The sequence below is a fragment of the Zalophus californianus genome, chromosome 3 (genome assembly GCF_009762305.2).
Source record: "Zalophus californianus isolate mZalCal1 chromosome 3, mZalCal1.pri.v2, whole genome shotgun sequence".
NCBI lineage: Eukaryota > Metazoa > Chordata > Mammalia > Carnivora > Otariidae > Zalophus > Zalophus californianus.
In genome coordinates this window covers 52,432,758-52,455,063 of record NC_045597.1, presented here as the reverse complement: position 1 = coordinate 52,455,063, position 22,306 = coordinate 52,432,758, and the positions used below count along the sequence as shown (strand labels likewise).

At 39.2% G+C, this 22,306-nt stretch overlaps 1 protein-coding gene across 6 annotated transcripts in view; it reads left to right on the top strand.

Annotated features, from left to right (window-relative positions):
* VWA8 (von Willebrand factor A domain containing 8) overlaps nt 1-22,306 on the top strand; it is a 342,103-nt gene that overhangs the window by 148,732 nt on the left and 171,065 nt on the right. For all 6 annotated transcript variants that reach the window (XR_003519024.2, XR_003519025.2, XM_027588721.2 and 3 more), the window contains 2 exons: nt 4,061-4,132; nt 21,678-21,754. Coding sequence is in view for 4 of the 6 variants with exons in the window: in XM_027588721.2 (XP_027444522.1) it covers nt 4,061-4,132; nt 21,678-21,754 (149 nt within the window). In the remaining 2 variants the exon portion in view is untranslated. The remainder of the gene's footprint in view (nt 1-4,060; nt 4,133-21,677; nt 21,755-22,306) is intronic.

Below are 22,306 nucleotides of genomic sequence, written 5' to 3'. Positions count from 1 at the left end.
CAGTAATTCCCACTTGATCATAGTGTGTGATTTTTTTAATGTATTGTTAAATTATGGCTTGCTAATATTTCATTGAGGATTTTTCCATCTATATTCATTAAGGATATTGACTTGTAATTTTTCTTCCTTGTCTGGTTTTGGTATCAGGGTAATGCTGGTTTTGAAGCATTACCTTCTATTTTTTTGGAATACTTTGAGAGGGATTGGTATTAATTCTTCTTTGAATGTTTGGTGGAATTCACTAGTAGAGCCGTCTGGTCTGGACTTCCATTTGTTGAGAGCTTTTTGATTAAAGATTCAGTTTCCTTACTAGTAAAATGCTTTATATGAGTACAGCTACTTGCACTTTCTTTTGGTTTCCACTTGCACAGAATATCTTTTCTCATCTCTTCACTTTGAGTCTGTGTGTATTTTTACATCTAAAATGAATCTCTTGTAGATGGCTTATAGATGAGTCTTGGTATTTTATCCATTTAGCCACTCTGTGTCTTTTGATTGGAGAATTTAGTCCATTTACATTCATGGTAATTATTAATAGGTATGTGTTTATTGTCATTTTGTTAATCGTTTTCTGGCTATTTTTGTCATTCTCTGTTTCTTCTCTTACTCTCTTCTTTTGTAGTTGGCTTTCTTTAGTGTTATGTTTATATTCTCTTTTTATTTTTGTGAATTTAGTATGGGTTATTTCTTTGTAGTTACCATGAGGCTTGCATATAATATCTCTGCAACAGCCTATTTTAAGTTGATAACAACTTAAGTTTAATCCCATTGTAAATCTCAACATTCTTGCTCTTCCCTCTCATGTTTTATGTTTTTGCTGTCACATTTTACATTTTTTATCTTACATATCCCTTAATTAATTATCATAACTATAGCTATTTTTACTACTTTTGGCTTTTAACCTTCATACTATTTTTATAAGTGATTAATTCACTATGTTTACTATGTATTTACCTTTCCAATGAGGTTTATTTTCATATGCGTTCTTAATACTAATTAGCACCCTTTCTTTTCAGCTTAAAGTCCTTTTAACATTTCTTGTAAGGCTGGGTTAGTAGTGATGACTTATTTAGCTTTAGCTTATCTGGAAATTTCTTTATCTGTTTTTCACTTCTGAGTGATAACTTTGCCAGGTAGAGTATTCTTAGTTAGCAAGTTTTTTTTCAGTCCTTGGAATATATCATGCCACTCCCTTCTGGTGTACAATGTGACTGCTGAAAAATCTGCTGATTGCCTTATGGGTGTTCCCTTGTATGTAGCAAGTTGTTTGTCTCTTACTTTTGCTTTTAATATTCTCTTCTCGTCTTTTACTTTTGACATATTAATTATAATGTGTCATGGTGTAGGTCTCTTTAGGTTCCTCTTATTTGGAATTTGCTGGGATTCCTGCATCTAGATGTCTGTTTCCTTCCCTGGGTTAGAGAAGTTTTCAGCCATTATATTTTCAAATAAAATTTCTGCCTCTATCTCTCTCTTCTCCTTCCTGGGGCCATGTGGTACAAATGTTAGTCCATTTGATGTTGTCCCTTAAGTCCCTTAAAGTATCTTTACTTTCTGTAATTCTTTTTTTGTTTTTGATGCTTTGATTGGGTTAGCTCCACTGCCTTGTCTTTGAGTTGTCATCTGGTCTGCTCTTGAACCTTTTCAGTTCAGTTATTGTATTCTCCAACATTGTGACTTCTGTCTGACACTTTTTTTTTATATTTTCCATCTCTCTTTTCAAATTCTTACTGCATCCATTCATTCTTCTCAGTTTGGTGAGCATCTTTATGACCATTGCTTTGAACTCTTTATCAGGTAAATTACTTATCTCATTTTATTAAAGTTTTTAATTCTGAGGTTTTATCTTGTTCTTCCATTTGGAACATATCCTCTGTTATTTCATTTTGCTTGACTCTGTTGATTTCTATACAGGATGTGAGATGACTGCTTCTCCCAGTCTTTCAAAGGAGTGGCCTCATGCAGATGAACCTTGTCCTTCAACCCTGCGTTAGCTCTTGATTGTCTCTTAAATCTTTGTGCTTGTCCAAGCTGCCCATTATATTCTTAATAGTTCCCAGTAATTGAGGATGTGCCAAGATCTCTGTATCCCATATGGGAGGATCTCAGCACTTAGGTTCAGGCTGACTGGAAACCACATGCTCAGGTGTCAGCTTTTTTTAAAAGTATGCAAATATATACAGTCCTGTGTATCACAAGTGGAAGCCCCACTGACCACAAAAACCAGGTGATCTGGAGGTGTCTTTTGGGTGACAGCCACAGAGATTGGGGCTCCAGACAAGTGTATAAGCCCTTTCCTGGGTGATACTGATGAACTGGAGCAAGGCCAAGAGAGAGAGCCAAGATGGCACCCACAGCCTATGTTCCTTGAGAGTGTGCCATAGACCTCTACATGTATGCCAGACCTGAGGCTTGCTCCTCAGGCTGAATCTCCAGGACAAGCAAAGGGGCCTCCTTCACAGAAGACTGAGGATTGTGCCTCAGTCCACTGTCTATGCAGTGTCCTAAGTTGGTAGCCTGCCAAGAACCATCTTTACGATTGCCACAGTCCCGTGGGACCCAGAAATCCAAGCACCCCTAGCCACCATGTGATTAAGGAGTATCTACGGGGTGACAGCTGCAGAAACCAGGGCACCAGATATGTGTAAATCTCCCCTCCAGGATACACTAGTGCTTTGGAGCATGTTAGAGGGTGAGCACAAGTCTCCAGAAAGGATTACAGCCAGCCCCAAGATGCCTGTTTAATTAAATACTGCCCCTCAGGCCTCAGTCATGATGATTAGCTTATAGCTCTCCTTCATTGAAAGACTGAGCCCCTCGGTTTGTTGCCTATTGCTGTGCCCTGGGGGTAGTAGCTGTTTAAGAACTCTTTGTCCTTTGGTTACAGTCCTGTGGGACCCACAAGTGTAAGCCCCACTGGCCACCAGAGCCAGGTGATGTAGAGGTATCTTCTGGCAGCAGTCCCAAAACTCAGGGTGCCAGACAGAAGTATGAGCTCCTTTCTGGGTGACACTGATTATCATAGTCGTATGGGACCAGGAGTGCAAGCTCCCCTGGCCTCCAGAGCCAGGTGATCAAGAGGTGACTCCTGGGTGGCAGCCGGAGAAATTGAGGCACCAGACACACATAAAAGGATCTTTTCCTGGAGATTCTGGTGCTCTGAATCGCAGCAAAGGGAGAGCACAAAGATAGCACCTGCCAGTCTCTATCCCCAGAGAGTGTTCCAGCAGGCTTCTACATGTGTGTGTTAAATTAGATGCCTGTCCCACACGCCAGTGCTTTAACGGAAGCAGGTGAGCCTCCTTCACTTTAAGTCTGGGCACAGTCAGCTGCCTCTGAACTGGGCCCTGGGGCAGGTCAGTTTCTCAGATCACCAGAGTCTTGTGGGTCTCAGGATGCAAGCCCTGTTGGTTTTCAAGATTAGATGTTTTGGGGGTGCCTGGGTGGCTCAGTTGGTAAGCGTCTGCCTTCAGCTCAGGTCATGATCCCAGGGTCCTGGGATCGAGCCCTGCATTGGGCTCCCTGCTCCGGGGGAAGTCTGCTTCTCCCTCTCCCACTCCCCCTGCTTGTGTTCCCTCTCTCGCTGTGTCTCTGTCAAATAAATAAATAAAATCTTTAAAAAAAAAAAATGAGATGTTTTAAGGGCTCATATCTCAAGTGTATGTCTTAGAAGTTGGGATGCTCAATATGGGGTTCGAACCCTTCATTCCTCAGGGGGAAGCTCCAGGTTTTGAGTTCCCAGTTATAGGATGCTGCGCTAGGGGTGAGGTTTATGGGGAGACTGTATCCCAGCCTCTCCTACTTGCTCTGATGGTTTTCTTCTCATTTGCATAGTTATCATTCAGCTAGCTTTTAGATTTTTCTAAGAGGAAATTATTTCATATGTTGCTATACAATCTGCATGTCCATGGATGGAGGTGACTTCAGGGTCTTCCTACACTGCCATCTTGAACTGGAACTCTAGATGCTTTCCTTAGCATGACGATATCTTTATTGTTAACTTTATTATTTCATCTTGATTATACAGAACACAATTAACTTCTAGTTCTTTTTTCTCTAGCACATGATAGTGATGGAAGACATGCTGAAGGACTTTCTTCTCGGAGAACACCTATTATTGGTTGGTAACCAGGTGAGTTATGTATGGCTGGAACTCAATTACTAATGAGTGCATGGTAATAACAGCTTAAAAGTGGTAAGTTTTTTCTCCTTGTTGGAATATGTTTTTAGAGGTGATTCTTTTTTTCCAACTAAATGAGCACATTTTTTTTTTGTGAGATTCTTTTTTCCAACTTTAATTAAGCACAAAAGTTCTTCCACCTTCTAAAATTTAGAATTACCTCAGAGCTGAAATCACCATTCAATCTCCCATCAAGTTCTGTCCGTTCTACCTCATAAACATTGATTCTTCTTTCCCACATCTGTCACCCTAGCCCAGCTCATCATCGTCTATCACCTGAACTGCAGCAGTCCTTTGCTCATATAGCTGTACCTCAGCCTTCCTCCCACTCTGATCTACTCTTCACTCTGCAGCCAGATTGATACTTGTTGAACTACAAAGTCTCTCTTTTTTGCTTAAATTGGCTTCCCGTTGCTCTTAGGTGTAGTCTTCAATATGGCTAATGGTGTCCTGCAGGGTCTGGCCTCTGCCCGCCTTTCTAGTCCTAAGCCTTGTCTCCTTCCTTTGTCTCACTTGGTAGTAGCTTGAGCCACTCTGAACTTCCTTCAGTTTTATCATCTCTGCCCTGGTCCTCGGTGCATGCTGTTCTCTCCATGGAGCACTCCCAGTCCCCTTCTCTACCCCTTACCCCTAACTCCTGAGGGGTCTTCCCTTGTCCCTAGCTGAGTTAGGTTTCCCCTACTTTTACACCTTTCTATCTCCCTGTCATCACACTGGTCATGTTACTCTGTTTACATACAGAATATTTGTCTTTCCGGGCGCCTGGGTGGCTCAGTGGGTTAAGCGACTGCCTTCGGCTCGGGTCATGATCCTGGAGTCCCAGGATCGAGTCCCGCATCGGGCTCCCTGCTCAGCAGGGAGTCTGCTTCTCTCTCTGACCCTCCCCCCTCTTATGTGCTCTCTCTCTCTCTCACTTTCTCTCTCAAATAAATAAATAAATCTTTAAAAAAAAAAAGAATGATTGTCTTTCCAACTTATTTATGTGATCCTCAAGGGCAGGGACCATAGTTCTCTTGCTTATCTCTGTGTCCTCAGTTCCTAGAACGGTGTCTGCTACATAGTAGATATTCAGCATGTGTTTATGGAGGCAGTGGATGGACATTTTCTACTTAGAAGGTTCTGATAATGTTCCCCAATTGAATTATCAGATTCACAGTGAACAGCAACTTTAGTTTTTTAAATTGGTCTTAAATTAACAAACTTTCAGAAGGAGTTTGGTCTTTATTTTTCCTTTTTTTAACTTATAAAAACAATACATATTCTTTATATATTTAGTCCTCAAACTTATGATTTAAAGTGTTGTTGTTGTTTTTTAATAAAAATGGGCAAATTGAATGGCTTACTGATTGAGTGCACAGGTTTGGAAGTTAGCGGGCCTAGAGGTGTAGTAGGAACACTTTCCCTGATGGCTGTGACTGTGGGCAAATTGCTTATCTTACAAGGCTCGGTTCCCTGATAGCAAACCTGGACATAAAAATAGCATGCACTCAGGTAAGAGCCATGTGACTCTGGGGACTGAGGAGAGCTATGCAGGATGAGGGTGAGGTAGAACAGAGGTTTCTTCTCCTTTATGATTAATGAAAAAGGGGCAGTGTGCTTTGAAATTACTCTAGAGCACTATAGAGATGTTGATGGGAAATCTGGTATGCTACGTCTAGTCTATTTGCAGTCCCAAAGAAGAGAACAAGACAGTAGGACGAAGGGCTGGGCAGTGGGGCAGAGCGAAAAGCCGCTACGGCTCTGTGGGTCCATGCCTGGACCCCAGCACCTGGTGCGATAGGAGATCCCACTGATTTTCAGGCTTGCCTCAGGTTGGCTCAGCAACCACTGGGGAGAGCTGGCAAGTTGAGTGTTGTCAGAAGGAGCAAGGCTGGGGGCATGGTTATCACATGCGCCTCTCAATCACCGGGTCACAAACTGCACCTTTCTTCAGCAGATCACAGTGTCTTGCCTTCTTTTGTCCTTGTTCTGTCACCCTCCGCTTTGGAGAAAGAATAATTGACAGAGGGAGATTGTATTCAGTGTAAATTTGCTATGTTTAACTGGCCTTTTTCATATCAGAAGGGTCTTTTGTTCATTCATTAGAAACCTCTAAGACCGTCAGTGTCATATAATAGTACCAATGTTGGAGGAACTTACAGATTTGCTAAGTAAATTCTTACACCCTGTGTCCATTGAATTATCTCGTGAACAAGACTAACTCTTTTAGGCTGTTTGATGTCCTCCTGACATTTGATGTCCTCCATTGTCTAATGCCACTCTGCATACAGCCTGTCTCATTCCTTCCCTCAAACTCTTGTCGTCAGATACATTTAACACTATTCTCCAAACCTGTCTTATCGTAAGTGTCATATCCCAGTCTTTGACCTTACCAGCAAGCTCTCTTCTTTCCCTCATCTTTGCCTTTTGAAATTCTTCCAACCCCAGAGTGGCAACATGCTCTCACTGACTGAATTCCTTATTTTGTAAATTTGCAACTGTCAGTGAAGGAAACAAATAAATTAGATAGAATCCAGGGAGTGCCTACTTAAGAGAGTAAGTAGTTAAGTGGTCCATTCAACTGGATAGGTTTATGTACTGACAGGATCAGAAAAGCAGAAAGCTGGGAATCCAGAGACCTACCTTCTAATCCAAACTTTTCAGTTCTCTAGGTGATACTGGATAGATTGCTATTACTCTTTAATGGGCTTTTTCTTTATTCTTCTCTCTCTCTCTTTTTTCCCTTATCTGTAAAATGATGGGATTGGAATTGGTATTTTGTAAGGTCCCTCTGGCTCTAATATTCTATAATATGCTTCTTTAATAAAGTTTTCCTGAACAAAGGCCTGAAGCTTTGGCCCCATTCCCTGAGCTGTTATAGCAGCTCAGTTATCGATTTCTTTTGGCTTGCCTTAGACTTATGTATCTACCTGCCATCTCTCTACTAAACAGAGAGAGAACCCCCTGAGAAAAGCTTTAGTTATTTTTGACTAGCATGCAGTAGACATTCAACAAATGTTTGCTGAATCAATCAGAGCCTGTTCATCTTATAGGTGAAATTTGGTACCCTTTTACCCACCTCTCCCTGTTACCCCACCCCCAACCCCCAGCCCCTTCTCTACTCTGTTACTGGGTTCAACTTTTTTTTTTTTTTTTTAATTCCACATATAAGTGATACCACACAGTATTTGTCTTTCCCTCTCTGGCTTAGTTCACTTCTCACAGTGCCCTCCAGGTTCATTAGAGTTAGACTCTTGACTACTTCCATTTGGTACATACAAGGCAGTGTGAAGCCACCTGCAGTATTTGTTGGCAAAGGCAGAGCAAGAACCCCACAGAGGTGTGTTTTGCTGAGGATGGAATGGAGTTTCATGTTCTCCTTCCCTGCGCTTGCCTCAGAGTTCTGATCATCTAGATTTCTTATTCAGGAATGTGTGCTTTTACAGCCATAGTAACTCAGCCCATAGTAACTCATCAGTAGCTTTGAAAATGTCTTGCTTCATTGATCAGTGGCATTTCGGCACCTCTCAATATTCTATGCACCTTCTCACCTGCGCCCTTATTTCTGTCTCGTGAAACAGAATAACAAATAAAGGAAAAAAAGACAGTCAAGTAGAGGTAGAGCTGGTAGGTTGGGGACTGCTGACTCTCATGAGGCGATGTCACTGGTGTTTTCACTCAAATGCAAAGTGACAAGTGAGAAAATGTCTATTTTAGTCACATGATTAATTTTTTAAAATTTTCTTAAAGATTTTATTTGTTTATTTGAGAGTGAGAGTGAGCAAGAGAGAGAGAGAGAGAGAGAGAGAGAGCACAAGCAGGGGGAGGGGCAGAAGGTGAGGGAGAAGCCGACTCTGCACTGAGCAGGGAGCTCACGCGGGGCTCCATCCCAGGACCGTGGGATATGACCTGAGCAGCCGCTTAACCAACGGAGCCATCCAGGTGCCCCCACGTGATTTATTTTGAACCTAAGTAAACTATTTTTAGCAGTTGATCAGGCTCCTTTCTTTCTCTTTCTAAAACGTTACATGATGACTACTCAAAAAAGAAAAGAAAGAAATCAGAAGTATGGCTTTGGGGATTCAGCATTGGCAGAGAAGCCAGCAGTGGGTTGGTGTAATTACACAATAAAGTGGGATGAACGCTCTTAATACAAACTGTCTATAGACACATACAGTCTACCTGGCCTTCTGTTTGCAAACTAGAAACTGGCCGAAGTCCATGAAAGAAACTTTCTCATAGTTGAAGTTACACATTTGGAGATGTCTCAAAAGATTGCTCTGTTATCAGGAGCAGCTTTTACAATGAGCAAATTCAAGAGTAAGTGGTAATCTTGAGGTATCTCAAGGTTTATCATCTTTATAAGCCCAGTCCCACCTTTTCTTTCCATATAATACTCTCTTTTTGAAGAAACCTGATATTAGACAAGATTTTATAACTGTTGGGAAGCTGAGAAGAGTTCCGTAAAAATCACTTACTGTAGCAAAATTAAGTAGCCCACATCTTATTTTGGTGAAGTAAAATTGATTTTTTTTTTTTATCCTTTCAATTTTCTGTGTCGGATTTTATGGCACAGTGTGGCAGCTTTCCAGTAAGAGAAGCAGAATTGCTGCCTTTCAGCCAAAAGGGATAGGTGCCTGAAATTACACACGTCTGATGGTCCCTTGTACATAATGCTGCATATTGTAGAATGACTTTTGTATGCTGCTACATGCATTATTTTCCACTACTTTAATTATAACATCACATGTGCCTTTGATGCAGTTAGGAGTCCTCATGCTGGCTTTTTTTTTTTTTTTTTAAATCATAGCATGAGTTTCTATTTATTTTAGCTTTCCTGAAAGGGAAAAAAAAGAAATGCCTATTTATTTTTGAGTCAGTGAAGCTTCTTCTGTCCCAACTCTATTGGAGAATAAGCCTCTTTTCTTCGCATATTTTCTTTTCCTTTGATTTATAGAGCTGTATTCTGTTTGATACACAAAATAATTGATTGTGAATGGGGTTATAGAATCAACCTATAAGTGCATAATTTTTGTTGTTTAAAAACTCCCTAAGAATAAACTTAGGATTTTATGTAAGAACGCTTGAATTTTGAGAGACAGTTGCATTTTATCACATATTTGAAGGAAGAACTATTCCAGCCATACAGTGTTTTAAAATGCTCATGTATCCCCTTACATAAGAGTTATTTTTCTGATATGTAGTATTTTATTTTAGGGGATAAAAATTTAGATAAAATTGCAAAGCAAATCACCAAATTTTAATTTATATTAATGAGACATAGTTAATGATTTGCAATGACTTCTAAATGAATATAATCTAGTAATTTGCCAGATTTGTCTCCTTGCTTCCTCCCATCCTTCCTTCCTTCCTTTTTTTTTTTTTTTTGGTTTCTTTCTTTCTTCGTTTTTGAGCCAGCCCTTTGTATCATTTTACCAATAATAGTGGTGTGGTGAAATTTTCATACTTAAGCTCTCCTTGGATTCCACAGTTCATATTGTTTGCCCTTATCAAAATTCTGTTGTGTTATGTCTTTACCAAATAAAAAGTCAGCTCTGGCTGATTTTCATATAGGATGTCTCCTTTATCCCTGACTTTCATGTGCTTCATGTTTTTACAGTACTGATTCTTTAGGTATTCTTTTCAGTTCCATCATTAGAAAATAACTCTTAATTTTATTTTCCTGCTAAAAGTTATGAGTGGCTCCTGTTTGCCTATCAGATAAAATCTCTTTCATAGGCACACTCAAAACAAATTGTGACCTGGCTCCTTTTATAATTTTAATTCTTCCAAATTCGAGTTTCTTACCCTCCCAGAGTAAACCAGGCCCTTTTGCGCCCTCCCCCGCCTTTTTTCATACTGTTTGCTTCATACGGTACTTCCCCTTGTCTTTGCCAAGGAAAGTCCTGCCAGTTTTCAAAAGCATGTTTGATGTTCCTTCTTCAATGAAGCCATTCTTAGTCTTTCCCAAATTGAAATAATCTTGGTTTTTCCTGAAATTTTATAGTATTTTTTCACTCTTAAGTTGTTGTGATATGTATTTGATTTCATCTACAATTGAATTATAAGTTTCTTATGAGTAAGGGTTAAAAATGGTAATATTTGTACATTTTCTAATTTCCAGTTTCCTTTTTTTTAAATCATGTCATTTAGTTCTACAACAGCCTTTTGAGGTAAATATTTTTATGTTCCACATTTTACAAATCAGCCTTTTAAAACTCAAAAAGGTTAAAATATTTGCTCAAGATCATATTAGTTAGTTAATGGCAGAGTTAAGGCTCAGACCTCCCAAGCTCAAACTTATTTTTCCGCCATAGCACACTAATGCTTACACTAGTAACAATAATAACAACAGCAACAACAGTAATACTATGTAATTGCTAACTTTGGTTGAGTGCCTATAGTAGGCCAGGACAGTGCTTCACATACAGAATACAGGGCATTTTCTAACTTTCTACAAAAACTAGAGTATATAATGAACCCCTTTGTGCTAGTTACTTAGCCTCAAAAATTAACAACATTTTATCCAACTTGTTTTATCTATTTCCCCTACACTTTTTGATGTTGTCTTTTCATACATTATTCTTTTACATAATGCATTTTTCTCATAGCTATCTCAGTATTTATTTCTAATATACCCACAATTCATTATTACACCTAGCAAATTGATAATAATCCCTGAATATACTCTGATACCCTATTTTCAGTTTTCCTCAGTTATTTCCAAAGGTGTCATTTTACAGTTTATTTCAGTCAGCATTTAAACAAGGTTGGTAATTGTATTTAGCTGAAAAAGGAGATATATAGTCTCTTTGAAAAAGGAAAGATATACCTTCCTGTTCTCTTTATCCTGAGAGGTGCTAACAAATGTTCATGAATATAAACATTTTATTCAGAATTATACCAATATTGATAAACTTCTGAGGAAATATTGTATAGAGTATTTTTGTTAAGCCAGTTTAAGTCCCTGATTAATTTGTACAGTGACATCAAACCATACCCATTTTTTTTTCCAGGCTAGAAATAACTGCTTTCTTTTCTGATCTTCATAGCCTTTGACTTTGAGATATTTACACACGATGAAATCAGTAAACATATATTTAGTGCCAACTAAGCAGAACTCTATGCACATTGTTACTATATAATTCTATATAATTCTTTGTATCTCATTCCACCTATTAATCATAGGCTTACTGTGATCATGGACTTAGTTTTTCTCCTGGTAAAGTCATGTTTGTTGAATTATTTAGTATCGAGAGACTGTGAGTATTTTATTGCCAAAATTAAAGAATGTGAGAATTTTGCTAATTAATCATTTGAACTGAGCCCTGGCAGGTTACTACCACGCAACATCAGAAAAATACCATGTTGCCATGCCAGCGTAATTGTGTAGGACCTGTGAAGGGACTGAATACTTTGTCCCGAAATCTTCTTGCCTGTAGTACCCAGCTGGTAGTGGCAGCAGGGAATTTGATGACTAAGTATGCTGTGCTTCCAGTAGCCCCAACAGCCTGGGAGTCCCAAGCCTATGAAATACTTGGGTTTATCAAATACAGTGACATTCATCTTTATGTTATGTTACATTGTGGTGTGTCCCTTCTCCAACCCCTTGCTTAGTGAAGTTGCTTGAATTGCAATCGGGAAATTCTTTACCATTCTACCACCTTCTCTCTCATATTTAGTCTGTTGGTCCAGTGTTCCTTAGTGAATTTTTTTCCGGCACTTATTCTAAATCTGTATTTTGTTCTTGCATATACATTGATTCTCCCCCCCACCCACAGTATTTGTCATAGCTCCTTTGGTCATACCTAATGACCAAACTAAGAGTGTACCTTTGCCGTTTATAGCAACACAGTATTTCAAAGAGAAATTACAGGGATGTGGCTTTTATGATTCCTGTTTGAAAAAGAGGTTATGACTTTGACAGAAAGCTTTATAAGTCAGCATATTTGCGAGCCATGCAAACTTGTAGTGCAGTTGAAATGTATGTCTTCTCATCTGACATTTGGGTACTGTTCCTTGGCTCTGTGACAGGGAAGACATTTGTGCGAATGTTTAGGATTGTTTACCATTCAGTTTTAATAAAATTTTTTTGATTACCTAAGTAATGTATGTTTGCTGAGAGAATTCAGAAAATAAGAAATTTCCAAAGATTCATAGAGCAGTAATTTCACATTTTATTATGGGATTACAGAATATTAGAATAAAAATAGTGTTTAGAGACCAGCTTGTCTAGGCCCTCTATATTCAAATGAGCAGATCTAGGCTCAGATGGTGGTAGAGACCTCCGTCTGGGGACAGATGAAGCAGAGAGCATAATCCAGGTCTCTTAACTGCTAGTATATTAAGGTTTTCAAGTGGAAGCAAAGAATTAGAAAGTTCAACATTTGATGAACATTATAAGGTTTAAAAAAGCAGCTGTCATTTATTTCTCCTGATTTTACTGTAATATTAGTCTCTTTAGTTTGTTATTTTTTACTGCCGTTGGTAGTGGTTAATGACCATCATATAGTAGCTTTTTAAAAAAGGAAATGAGGACACTAGGCAGAAATCATCTATAAATATTAAACAGACTGATCTAACTCCACGAATGTTATTAAAGAATTAGGGGGAACTGGAAGGAATGCCCTAAGTTCAGAGAAACACGTGAGGGAAAGTGAATACTAGCAGTGGTAAACACTCCTTGGAGTCCGTTTTAAAAATTACTGCAGAAGGAAAGATCCCATTTGACTTTCTCAGTGTTCTCCCTCTTGAACCTTGGATTCTATACAGGGAGTTCCTGGACATATGTTTTAGGCTGTTATAACCTTGGAGTCACTGATCTTGACTCTGTGACATCAGGATCTAAACTCCCATGTTCATCAGTTCAGGGAGGCAACCTCTTGACATTTTCTTTGCAGTATGGCGAGACAGAAAACAGCCCAATCTGTTCAATCAGAATGGATGTGCCTTCAAATCCCACTGTGTGCAAGGTTCTTAACTACTTAGAATTTAACTTTGCTTCTCTCCAAAACAGGTACATTACCTCCAACTCACATGGGCTGGCGTGAGGATTCAAGTGATTAAGCACTGAAGGGGTGTGTATGCATACAACAGAGGGCTCCATAAATGTTAGCTTCCTCCTCTTTGTTTGCACAAAGGGAGCAGAAGCTTCCTGGAACAGCTTTCTCCCTCCTTTAGCAGGAGCACGTCGCATGACTTCCCTTTCCTTTCTTACTTTCTTTTCTCAAATTTTAGTAGTTATTCCCTGCAGGTTATATGTGAGGCGCTGGTGAGAGGCACATGAACTGGGGGCTGATCCTGGCCCCACCAAGCCAGTCCTCTTGCCGATGCACCTGACACGTTAATAGAATACAGTGTGGTGAGTGCTGTCAGATAGTGGTTTAGGAACCCAAAGGGGGAAACCATTCTGGTGCTCAGAGCAGAAGGAGAGAAAAGAATGGGAAAGTCAGGCAAAGCTTCTGGGAAGTAAGACGTTTCATCAGAACACTAAGGAGTGAGTAGAAGAAGATGGCTGGATGGGGGAAGGATGGGCTGTTCTAGTCAGAACAAAAAACATAAGCAAAGATGTGGAAGCACAAAGTTTCTGGAGGTTGTTGGTTGATGAAGAACGTGTTTGAGTGAGGGGGTGCCTGGGTGGCTCAGTCTGTTGAGTCTGCCTTCAGCTGAGGTTCCTGGAATTGAGCCCCAAATTGGACTCCCTGCTCAGCAGGGAGTCTGCTTCTCCTTCTCCCTCTGCCCTTCCCCCTGCTCATGCTCTCTCTCTCTCAAATAAATAAATCTTTAAAAATAAAAAAAAAAAGCACATGTTTAAGTGAGACTTACAGAGGGCTGACATAGCAGTTTGCAAGTTTACCTGCTACAGTAGGGATCCTTCATTTAAGTCCCAGGACATTTACTCTTAGCCCAAACCCCATCCCTAGACTCATCTTTTCTTGCATGCTCTCCATTCCTCTTTAGGTCTTCTCTCCTGCTCTACTCCCTTTTCCTCCTTCCCCTTGATGAGATACAGATGGCATTTCCCAAGTTATGGATGTTCTTCTTGTCCAGGAAGACAAGTCTACAGCCTTTTTTCTTTAAAGGATTTTACTGCTAATCTCTCTGAAGAAACAGGATAACTAAAATAATAAACCTGAGGAATTTGAAAGAATCTCAGAATCTTTCAAAGTCCTTAAAGTCATGGTCCCTGATCTTTTCTCTCATAGAAACTGAAAGCATGTTTATTTCCTATCCTCTGTTTGATTCCTGTCTGTGGGACATAATATATTCCCTACTTCTCTTAATCCTGTAGTTAAAGGGCCATCTGACTCCTACCTCTTCAAAGGTTCTTCTCTCCAGTAGATTGTCAGAAAGAACACAATGAGACAGAATAGTAATGTAAAAGAAGGCACCATTCTCATGAGACAATTTGTATTTTTTTTAAAGATTTTATTTATTTATTTGACAGAGAGAGAGAGAGCGCACAAGCAGGGGGAGCTGCAGGCAGAGGGAGAAGCAGGCTTCCCGCAGAGCTACAAGCCCGATGCGGGACTCGATCCTAGGACCCTGGGATCATGACCTGAATTGAAGGCAGACGCTTAACCAACTGAGCCTCCCAGGCGTCCCAAGGCAGTTTGTATTTTTTCAGATCTCTCATTCCACAGCTTCCCTTTCCCTTTTTAAATTTTCACTCACTAAATATTATCCTCACTAAGAGTTAATAATGATGTAAAAGCTATTTATTTCATCCTAATTTCTATTAAAGAATACACATTTTACATACAGAATAATGACAAGTAAAGATAAATATTCACAGGAACAAAATGAAAATGGTAGCAGATTTGTTTTAGCAGTTGCACATTGGGTAATGTTTTTTATATTTCCCAGTAAGGAAAACGAGTATGTGTAGCTTTTATGGTGGAAAAATAAGATACTATTTATGTATTTATTCAGTTAAAGTAATCCTCAGGATTTTCTGTTCTAGGCGAAAACTACGATTGAAAAGAGCAAATCATTGTAATTGTTCCTTTTTGCTCAGGATATTTACAGAAATTCCTTCTGAGGTTATGCTTTTAGCATTTCCTCGAAGGAACTGTCAGAGCTTTTAAAATGAAGTCAGAAATGACCTGATGAGATCTCTGTTCTAGAAAAATAACTAAACGACTTGTGGGCTGGCCTGTTGTGAGTCCGGAGGAAGGACACCAAGTAGGATCTTTTCTAAGATTTGGAGCAAGACGATGGGCCTCCCTTGAGTAGTGACAGTGCATTGGAGAGGAAGGAGCAGATATGGGAAGCAGGCACTTCACAGTAAACAATCCAAAATTAAACTGCCTGTTTTTAAAACTAGATTTCCCTCCCCCACCCAGCAAATGCACTTCTCCCCTGTTTCATTTGTCAGTAAATGGCACCACCTTCCCCCCTGTTGCCCAAGATAGAAACTTTGACTTCTCTTCATCCCCACATCCAGTCCATCACCAAATCCTGTTAGTTCTTTTCCCTAGATATCTCTTTAATCCCTCCATTTCTTCTGCTCCTTAGTTGAAGCCACCATCATCTCCTGTTGGTTGAAGGAGTTTCCAAACTGCTTTCCTGTGCTTTCATTCTTTCTCTCTGCCAGATCATTATAATAGCAGAGTGATTTTCCAAAAATCAACATCTGATCCTATGACTCCCCTACTGCAGTGGCTTCTCGGTGCTTTTAGGAAACAGTCCAGACTCTTCTAAGTGGCTTCCAAGGCTTTGCCAGGGCTAGACCCTGTGTGCCATTTTTGTTTTGTTTCTTACCACTCCCTTCCCTCGTTCCTGCTCTAGCCTTTGACTTCTGTCAGACCTGTCCAGCGCTCCAGCTCACGATTACCCTCAAGTCTTTGCACATACTGTTCTGTTTACCTGGAACACTCCTCCCCCTCCTCCTCTTCCCCTTTACCTCCTTAAGTCTTTGATACCCCCCAGTAAACATCACAGTGTGTGGTGGGCCTTCCTGAGCCCTTTGCTGAAATCTTCAGGCGTCTTGGATGTCCCATATCATAACACTTATTACGGGTGTATCTATTATATTTGCTCACTTGTGTGTGTTTCCCACTAGATTGTAAGCTGTGATTGCGGCCATGGGTTGTGGCTGTTCTATTTACCTTCATATCTTGCTCAGCTAGTACAGTACCTATAACATTATGTGTTAAAATAGTTGATGAATTAGAAAAGGGAGGGAGGGAAGATAGGAAGGAAAGAAAGGAGAGAAAGGAGTGAGAAGAAAGAATAAAAACATTTTGCAGGTAGAGATCACACAGGTTCTAGTAACATTTTGAAGGAGGTCATGGGGATAAAACAGAGTAGTCAGAAACATTCCAAGATTCATTCATGGAGCAGCTGGGTACATGGCAATACTCTTATATACTGGGATTAAAAAGAAAAAGGAGTAGGTTTCGGTGGCAGCATAATGAGTCCAGTATGAGCATCTGGTGCAGAAGTTCAATCGACAGGGATAGGGGATCTCAGCTGGAGCTTAGGAAAGAAGTGTGAGCCGTGTGTGATGACTCCAGTTATGCGAGTGAGTGAGATTGCCCAGAGAGAGTATATGGAGCAAGAAGACAGCTGAGGTTGACGTTCTGAAGACCCTAATATAAAGAAAACAGCAAAAGAACTCCCTGGTGGCAGCTGGGGAAGTCACGTCCCATCCTACATTTATGGGACTTGTAAGCCCCTAAAACAGTGTGTTGCTCAGGAGCAGTCTGAGAAACCATGGCTGATTCAGTAACTTGGGAAGTGGGGAGGGAGCAGGAACTGCCAATAGTAGCTTTTCGTGATTTGTTTCTTTCAGGAAATCCTCTATATTTCTGACATTACAATGCATTTATGATACTTGCTTTTCTCTAGATTCATTGAAGTTAACAGATGTGATATATTAACAAATACATTTTACTCATCTGAATGTATCTATTTTAAATTTTATGTGTGTTGTAGCATGCCATTTAAAGCTTATGGAGCTTTGTAGTATACATACAAATGTGAAAATATTTTCCTTCTCTTTGTTTCCATGTTAGGCTTATAATATTTTGGGAGAAATCCAGTTATCAGATTGCTAGAGGATGAAATGATCCATTGTTCTTACTTTCATGTGTTTGTCAGTTTGACAGCTCTGATAACTGAATCTTTCACAGGAGAAATGTGTAAATTGGATCATTTGCAAATCTTGTCCGGTTTTTACAAGTCTGTAACTCATCATGGTTTCAAGTATTCATGATCTTTTTTAACATGGTCACAGTATATATCTTACTGGGATTTATACCCTTTTCCGGTACTTTGCAAATTCTCTGCATTCATTCATTCATTGGACACATATTTATTGAGTACCTTTTTCTGTCAGACACTCTGCAGGGCTCTGGGGATATAGCAGTAAGTAGGCCTGGACCTGCCCGCATGGCACTTTAAGTTCATAGAACAGTGAATAAGAGAGACTTTAAACAAGTTGTCTCTCATATAAATCTATTTATGCTTAAGAAGGAAAAAATACAGGTACGTGTGGGAGATGAGGAAGGACCTGACTTATATCGGGAGGTAGTAAAGGCCTTTTTGAGGAGGGAATTAAGATAACGAATGAGAATGGCTAGGATAGCGAGTGAGAGAAAGCTGTCCTGGAGGAGAAGGATATGCTTGTGCAAAGCCCTGAGGTAGGAAGAGCTTGGGATCTTTGAGAACTGAAGGAAGTTGAGTGCGACCAGAATGGTGTTTGGGAGGAAACGAGTGACACACAGGAGGGCTGGAGGGATGGGTAGGACCTTGCAGGCCACAGGACGGATTTTCAAATTTATTCTAAATGCAGTGAGAAGCTATCAGATAGGGTTGAGCAGGAGAATGACATGATCTAATTTATCTGTTAAGAAGATTACTCTGGCTACAGTGTGGAAAATACGTTCAAAATAGCATGAATGGATATAGGGAACTGTTGTGAGACTACTGCAGATATGTATTCTTGCTGTACAAAGTACAGTCTGCAGACCAGCAGCATTGGTCCCAACCTGGAAATGTCTTAGAAATACATAGTCTCAGACCCCACCCCAGACCTACTGAATCAGTCTGCATTTTAACAAGATCTCAAAGCTGATTCATTTGCTAATCAGAGCACGAGAAGCACTGTTCTAGACAAGATATGACATTGCTTTGGTTTTAAATGATTCCAGAGAAATTTGGCAAACTTAAGATATATTTTGGAAGTAGAAATGAGAGGAATTAGTAATGAATTGGGAGGTGGAGTGAGGATGACTGGGGTTTCTGCCAGAGATGGAGACATCATTAATTCATTTGACCAATACTTGAGTGCCTACTTTGTGCCAGCACTGTTCTAGACACTAGCAATACAGTAGTGAACGAAACCACCTTCCCAGTGAGCTGACATTTCCAGTCTGGGAGAAGGATAACACACAAATAAATAAATTGTTAGAATGTTAAATGATAATAAGTGCTTTGGAGAAAGAATTAGTTCTTGATTTTCCTCTGGGAAAAAAAGACTTCCTCCCCTAGCCTTTCCCATCTTTTTGCTCAAAGAACTATCTAGAAGTAATCTTTGATCTTTCTTTTCCTTTATCCTCCCGTATCCAATCCGTCAGCCAGTTTTGTCAACTTTACTTGCAAAACAGCTGGAATCCATTCTTCTCCATTTATACCCCCTAATCTAAGCCATCATGTCTCTCACCTGGACTCTTGCAGTAGCATTCCAACCGGTTTCCCGGTTTCCATCCTTACTCCCTCCCTTATAATTCACTCTCCATACCTAACCAAAGTGATTTTTTTTTTATGATCTGTATTAGTTCATGTCACTTCTCTGCTAAAAAAATCTTCCAGGGGCTCCCCATCTCATAGAATAAAATCCCACTTCTTCAACTTGGCTTGTAAAACTTAGTTGATTAGACCCTACCTACTTTCTTTCTTTTTTTTTTTAAGATTTATTTATTTATTTTAGAGAGAGAAAAACAGAGCAGTGGGGAGGGGCAGAGGAAAAGAGACTCTCCAACAGACTTCCTGTTGAATACAGAGCCTGACCCAGGGCTCGATCTCACCACCCTGAGATCATGACCTGAGCCGAAATCAAGAGTAGGACTGAGCCACCCAGGCGCCCCACAGCCCTACTTACTTTTATTTCTTTATCTTGTATATTCTTTTCTGGCCCACAACACTTGAACACACTGGCTGTTCCTCAAATATCCTGAGCTTATTTCCACTTTTAAAGGACCGGCTGTAGCAGCTCTTCCCCTGGAATGCCCCTTTTATAATCGTCATAACGCTTGGCTCCTTGTCATTTAGATCTGAGCTTAAAGTTACCTAAGGAGAAGTCTTCACTTCTGAATCAGTATTAGTAACCACCCCATTAGTGTTGCCTCACCCTATCTTAACTGTGTGTAGAGAATATCACTATTTAATAACTTTCTTCTTTATTTATTTGGTTGTCTAATTGTATCTTGCTGCCTTTCTAGCGACTTTTCTAATCTACGTTCCAATCTATCTGTCTCCACACTCCTGAAATGGAAGCTCCATAAGACCAGAAACCTTATCTGTCTTGTTCACTGGTATCTCTCCTGACACATGCCAGCACTCAATAAATGTTTGTTTTTATGTTGAATGAGTAAACAATAAATGTCCTGGATACCAGTTTCTCCTTTTGTCAGTCAGTATATTTTGCATAGTATTGTTATATTGACCTTCTTTAAACATTGATTTCATTGTGTTTCTCTCTGAGTTGATGATGTACAATGGATCTTAATTGCTTGCTACTGTCTATGTGTGCTTCATACCTCTGTCTTATTCATTAAGTAGTTGGTAATCAGTCCAGTTCCCTTAGTCTGTCTTGCATTATCATCTTATGACATATTAAGTGGACCAAAGAGAAGAGAAAGATTCTAAGGCTATTAGAACCTATATCATAGGGGACTCCTAGCTGGCTCAGTTGATAGAGCATGTGACTCTTGATCTCAAGGTTGTGAGTTCAGTTGGGTACGGAACCTACTTGAAAAAAAAAAAGAACCTATATCATATAAATTAACAACTATTTATCTACACTGGTGGCTTGTCTTCTGTGCTCCACATGTATGTATGTGTCTTGCCTTCTTTTGAGAATTGTGAAGGACAAATTCTCATAATTTCTTTGAGAATTTGTTTATCTTAGAGGAACTGTCACAGTTCTAGGACTATGATGATGCTCAATAAATACTCATTGGATTGATTTGAATTTCTATCCTTCGTGCTTGTAGAATGATTTCTTTACAAGATATTTGAGGATGTAGCAGAAAAATCAGTAATAATGCCTGCTTCCTTCTATTGGGCTTCTTCTGCTCTTACTGCTCAGTGCCATGCATTTCCCTGATCTGCCTAATTAATTTCTTTAGAATGGATTCCTAGAAGTGAGGAAAGAGAAAATTCAAGGCCCAGTTTACCTAACTCAGTTTCAGACTGAAAGAAGTATAATCTATAATGTTGGAACTAAAAGCATGAGCATCAGAATCAGACAGACCTGGATTTGAATCCTGATTCCCCTGTGATTAGCTGTGTGACCATGAACATGTTGCTTAGCTTTTCTGAGTCTTGGTATCTTGATCTGTGAGGTTGGAGTAATCATACTACCTACCTCGTAGAACTGTTAGGATTAAATGAAATAACACATGTGTATACTTTATAGAGTCTGGCAGGGTATAAGAAATTAATAAGTTATTTATTGCTAGAACATATGATATATGGATTTAGCTCTTTAACCACTTCTGTTCTCACACAACCCACTTGTTGAAAGACTCACATCCCATTAATAGAGTATTCCACCTCTAAGTGAAAACTTTAAAATGGGGAGTTGGCATGGGAATGGTTTCCATTTTTAACAGTCTGTCTTCCACAAAAGGACAGCAACTCTCAGCATCAACAAGCGGTAAGGAAACGAGGACATTGCTGGCAAGAGCAAATATAGTTGAGACTTATTAATAAACCCTGGTTATAATTTAGGTTTCCACGGTTTTGAAGGATTGGAAAGTAGGATAGAAGGAGAGAAGAATGAGCATTTTATTAAAACAGAAGTATAGTATTATATTTATCTGCCTGTAACTGAAAACTGTACTTCCAAAGAACTGATAAGAAAAAATCATTGTTTTTATACTTACTTTATTGCCTTTGATGCCCTTTTTCAAATCTGAAATGGTTAATATTGTGTTGTAATGTCTAAACTTCAGTGTAAAATTATGAAGCAGAAAAAACTAGCTGTAGAAGGCTAAAAATAATTATGAAGTTCCTTTTAAATAAGAAGAGCATGTTTAGTGTATTTGATGTAAATGAAGCTAGTGTATTTAGAAGTAAATTTTTTAAAAAACCTTTATGTCAGAGAAGCTATATTTGTTTGCTATACGTAAACATATATGTGTGTATGTATGTATATGTGTATATTTTCATTAATAATGAGCTGAAACAGTACAAACTTTGAGAAAATAGGTTTTGGCAAAAGATTATTCTGGTTTATTTTACTTCCACAAAAGTCTCTTTTTACTTAATGTTCGCTGTGTAATTACAGGGTGTAGGAAAAAACAAGATTGTTGACAGATTCCTTCACCTGCTCAACAGACCCCGAGAATACATCCAGCTGCACAGGTAAGAGTATAAGACCCATAACCTCTTGAGATCTAGTTTAATCATTTATTTTCCCCCCGGCACAATTTAAAAATACTTTCTTAAAAGCCCATTTTATAAACCAGTTTCATTTTTGTTCCTCCTGTCCTTATCTCTCTTTTCCTTAAAAGGCAATAAAACGTTGGCAAATTTATTTTTTTAGTGACTAATGCTTTATAAACATGAATTAATAGATATTTTGTAGACAGAGAGTGTTGAACATTATATTCTGGGAGCAGATTTCATCAACATAAAGGCTCTTAAATTAGAGTAAAAATATGTAGAGACTAAGCCCATTCACTAACAGGAAGCTAAAATAGCTCACAAGGAGAACCAATAAACTATATGATCTCAGGTATGAGGTAAGAAACCAAAAATGTAGAAGAAGTAAGTTATTAGTCTCCTTGCCTTCCTTATAAATACTTTGTGGATTATTTAGTTTTGTGTGGTCGGAATGCTTGTTCAAGGACAGCTTTTATTTATTTATTTATTTATTTTTAAGATTTTATTATTATTTATTTACTTGACAGAGAA